General features: G+C 48.3%; 1 protein-coding gene across 1 annotated transcript; it reads right to left on the bottom strand.

Annotated features, from left to right (window-relative positions):
• Positions 1-217: 217 nt before the first annotated feature.
• Positions 218-2,086, bottom strand: HOXA9 (homeobox A9). Its single transcript, XM_026673544.1, has 2 exons — positions 1,552-2,086; positions 218-456 (listed from the first exon to the last, which is right to left on the bottom strand). The coding sequence occupies exons 1-2, from the start codon at positions 2,084-2,086 to the stop codon at positions 218-220; spliced, it is 774 nt and encodes a 257-aa protein (XP_026529329.1).
• Between the last annotated feature and the right edge of the window lie 2,196 nt (positions 2,087-4,282).

The following is a 4,282-nucleotide window of genomic DNA, read 5'->3' as shown; positions in this document are numbered from 1 at the left end:
ACCAGGACACAGCGGTTTTTCTGCACGCTGGCGAGGTACATTCAAGAGTTGAATTGGCCACGGACAAACAACAATGAAAAAAATAAAAATATGTGAGGCCTGGACACAGTTTCAGGATGTGGGGGAGAGGAATTGCTGCGTTGTGTGGCACTGAAGGACCGCAGGGGGGAAGGGCGGATTTTGCTGTTTTGACACAGATTAAACCTGCCGTCCAGGATCATTCATCCTTTGCTCGATCTTTGTTAATTTTCTTCATTTTCATCCTACGATTCTGGAACCAGATTTTCACTTGTCTCTCAGTTAAATTCAGGAGCCTGGCCACTTCATACCTTCGGTCCCTGGTGAGATACATATTGAAGAGAAACTCTTTCTCCAACTCCAGTGTCTGATGCTTGGTGTAAGGGCAACGCTTTTTCCTAGTGGATCTTGCATGTAACCAGTTTGCTGCTGGGTTATCTGCAGGGAAACAACACTCAGGTTGAAGAAAGCAAAGACTTTCCTACACAAATATATATTAATCTGGCCTCATCACTACCCGCTCTCACAGAAAATACTTTCTCATGTTTCTTCCACTAGGCAACAATGATTTTCAAATTGAGACCCAGGAGAGAATCATATGGAATTGCAATAAAATGTCAGCAGCCAGCTTCCCTCATATTGTTTATCCAGAGTGTACTTTTAAAGCATTTCCGGCTTTCTCCCCACCTTGTCCTCACCTCCTTCCTCCTCACCCCACCAGCAATTAAAAAGATGGTGGTGAACCACCCATAAGAACAGAGCGCCCATTGTGAATGTCTCTATTTTCTGACCTTCTCTGGAGTCTCCTCTGATTATAAGGGGACAAAAGAATCTAGCCACGCTTTTAATGATAAACCTGACTTGTCTATGAACCTGATTTGTGGGTGTGATCCTTTCAAAAATCAGGAGAGAAAGAAGATGAATTTTTCCTGAACTGGGCCGCCTTGGATTTTTTTTTTTTTTTTTTTTTGTGAGCTAAGGGAAAGGGATCCACACCCAATGTTTTGGATTTCCTTCCCTCACAGTTCTCTCTCTCCACCCCCACCCCCACCCCGTCCGCCCCATCTCGCTTTCCCCCTGCCCCACCCGAATTTTCGCTATCCAGCTTTCTAGCGGAAGCCATAGCCAGGAAACCGTGCATGTGACACTCCCTTGCACACTGTGTCTGAGAAAGGCAGGCTGAAGCTGAGAATCGGACCATCTCTGTGCACGGTCTTCTCTGCAGACTCCGAGAAAGAGAAGCAGGGGAGGAAAGGGAAAAAATAAAAATAAAACAACGGCACGCACACACATAAGAGGTTCGCACGCCCCAGTTCCAGGAAGCCTCGGCACTCTCTGCCCTTTTTCTGACCACAGAAGCTCCCACCCACCGTACCTACCTATTCGCGCGCCCCCCACCCGCCATCCTTGCCGCATAGCTCAAGATGGATCCTGCCTCAGAAGCCAGCCTCGGCAGACTCTCGCTCGAGTATCCCTCCCTCTCTCCTCCTTCTCTCCTCAAGTCCAGCGGGGCCCTCTGGCAAGTGCACTTACTTGGATCCAGCTGGGGTTTGTCTCCGTTTGCCTCGCTCTCGCCATTGTTTTCCGAGAATGCCCCGTCGTTGGCTGGCTTATCCCTATCAGCTGGAGGAGAACCACAAGCATAGTCAGTCAGAGAGAGTGCGTGCGTGTCAAAGGTGGTACAGTCACCCCTCCTGGCCGTGAGCGGTTCAGGTTTAATGCCGTAATGCCTGTTGGCCGGCAAGCCGGGGAAAGACAAGGAGGCCGGCATCGGCTCCAGCCACGAACGCATGTACCTGCCGTCGGGTGGCTGGTGATGCACGTACGGGTGGTAGACGGCCGGCACATTGCCGGCGCTCGGCGGGTGCACGGCATTCCAGGAAGTGCTGAAGACGGACGCTTTCGACTGGAAGCTGCAGGGGGTGAACTCGGGGTGCTCGCCGAGGGTCGCCTGCCTGGCCGGCTGGCCCAGGGGGGCCGAGGCGTAGCGCGACTGCACCAGCTCCTCGGTCTCGTGGAGGAGGAACGAGTCCACGTAGTAGTTGCTGAGCGCCCCCGACGAAGACATCGCCACCCCAGCCAAGCCAAAGGAGAGGCGAGCCCTGGCGAAATTATGAAACTACAGATTTCATGGAACAACTTGGTCCTTGCGAAGTAGTACAGTCACCTAATAAGTTGAAGGCTGCCTGTCACCCCATTGGCTGCCGCGTGTCACGTGCCCGGGCAGCAGAACAATAAAGAATAAATCAGTCCGCAGGCTATTAATGGGTCAGTGTTTTCCAGCCATCATTTTTTATAGCAAAGCCATATGCTCTTTTTTTTTTTTAATGCATAGGAATAAGCAAGTTGTAGAGCAAAGTTTGTTTTAATTGTGGCCGAATGAGATAAAAAGATCAGACTATTTTTTTGAGGGGGTCTATTATGATCACTCTTTTTAAGTGGACTATTTTATATCATAATTAATCATTCCATCAATGGTTCTTGTTCCTTGGGAAAAGAGAAAGAGAGCGAGAGAAAGGGGGCACCGCGCAGACATGCTGCTCTCCTTGTGATCGGAGACCTTCACATAAAATTATACAGTCGTTTATGCCATAAAGAAAGAAAATAACATTGGCGGCAAACTGTATTTAAATACATATTTATTATATTTCATAAGGAGTTATTGTTCCGGGAGCCACGAGCTGTTATTAAGTCAGTAACTATGGGCATATTCATTTGCGTTGCTCTGTTTCACAGCCGTAAAAATTTACGAGTGCCTGGAAAGGTTAAATTATACTATTGTGTTTAGTTTGGGAACTCACTGTAAATAATAGCGCGCCGCAGAGTTCAGAGCTAACGGGCTGGCAGGAAAAAGTCAAATCCAACCCTGAGCTCCTTCTGAAAGGCGCTACACTCCCAACTTTGGGGCGTCCCAATAGTGAGGTAAGGCTCAGGAGGGATTTTCAGCCCCCAGCACTTCATTAGAGGCGCCTCGGATGCAGATTTTTCCGACTCTCAAGAAGGCTGAGTCGCCGGAGCTCAAGCAGACTCGCTTGAAGCTGAGGTTTGCTTCTCCCCCCGCCCCACTAAAAACAACTTTTTCAAGGTGGGGGGGATCTTTCCCTTTCCCTTTTTCCACTAGAATTAGGTAACTTGCAGGTGTGTGGGAGGTTCTCTTGCTCTCTCTCTTATACACACATACAAATACACACACACATACAAGCATTTGTGGCTGGCACCTTATTTCTGTGGCACTTCCGCAATCTTATCCGTGACATCTCCCTGTGTTGGTGGAAGAGAGATATACTTCGGGGCTCTGGCACTGGTAACAAACCAGTAAAGGACGTGTTTTTTTTTTTAAATAAGAGAAATGAAGGGTATGGAGGGTGAGGGAAAGGGCGAAAGGTGGAGAGAGAGAGAGAGAGAGCAGGACAGCGCGCGTAAACCGAAGGGAAGACCCGGACTTTATACGGAAGAAATAAAGACCCCCACCCTCGATCAAGTTGACTGCAAGGAGAATCCACGCCCCGAGGTTTGTAAGCCTCTTCCAGAAGTTTTACAACACCTTCTCCTTAAGCGCGGAAAGGTTATGTGAGACGGGTGTATTGTTTGCTTGGGAGATATTGTACATATAGGGGTACGCACGCACGCACGCACACACACACATCTGTAAGCGCGCGGGAGGGACATGCATATCGATTGCTTGGGATATCTGCAGCATATGTATGTATGTATAATATCTGTGTCCCTGCATCTATGGTTGATTCCTAAGAAGGAATGGAAACCATAAGAAGCCTCAGTCGTCAGGTTAAAGCATTTCCACGCTGGGCTTTTAAAGAAGGATTTCAGTCCCAAACAACTGGCAGTTTGGGGTCTAAGCAGTTGTTTCTTTTCTGGTATGCTCTGCGGCAGAACCTGGCACATCGGGACTAAGCGGAGGGTTACATCTTCTGGCGAAACGAAAAAGGTGATTCGGTCCTCAGATCAAGTCCAGTGTTGTGAATTAAAGTTAGGGCTAAATGCGGGATGCCTATGGCATCTCAACCCAGTATCTGCTCCATAGGGTTCCTGCACTCTCCCCCCTCCGCCTCCCTCCCCCCCACCCGTTAGGAGCTTTTGCTTTATTCTGTGGGTGAGTTTTTGTTTTGTTTTTTGTTTTTGTTTTTATGAGGAGAGGAACCTGTAACCTCAAGAGTAAAAGATAAGGAAAAGACAATCTCAACAATCTCTATATTTAAAAAAAATGCTTTTAAAGGGGGAAATGAAGAATAAGGGAGAAACCGCG

Source organism: Notechis scutatus, chromosome Z (assembly GCF_049901735.1).
Source record: "Notechis scutatus isolate UNSWTSFEM ecotype Mainland chromosome Z, rNotScu1.2, whole genome shotgun sequence".
NCBI classification, from domain to species: domain Eukaryota; kingdom Metazoa; phylum Chordata; class Lepidosauria; order Squamata; family Elapidae; genus Notechis; species Notechis scutatus.
This window is presented reverse-complemented; position numbering and strand designations above follow the sequence as displayed.

Coding starts and splice junctions, on each gene's coding strand:
- HOXA9 (XM_026673544.1), bottom strand. CDS start 2,086: ATGTCTTCGTCGGGGGCGCTCAGCAACTACTACGTGGACTCGTTCCTC. Junction 457..1,551: donor CAAACCCCAGCTGGATCCAA/GTAAGTGCACTT, acceptor GTTTCCCTGCAG/ATAACCCAGCAGCAAACTGG.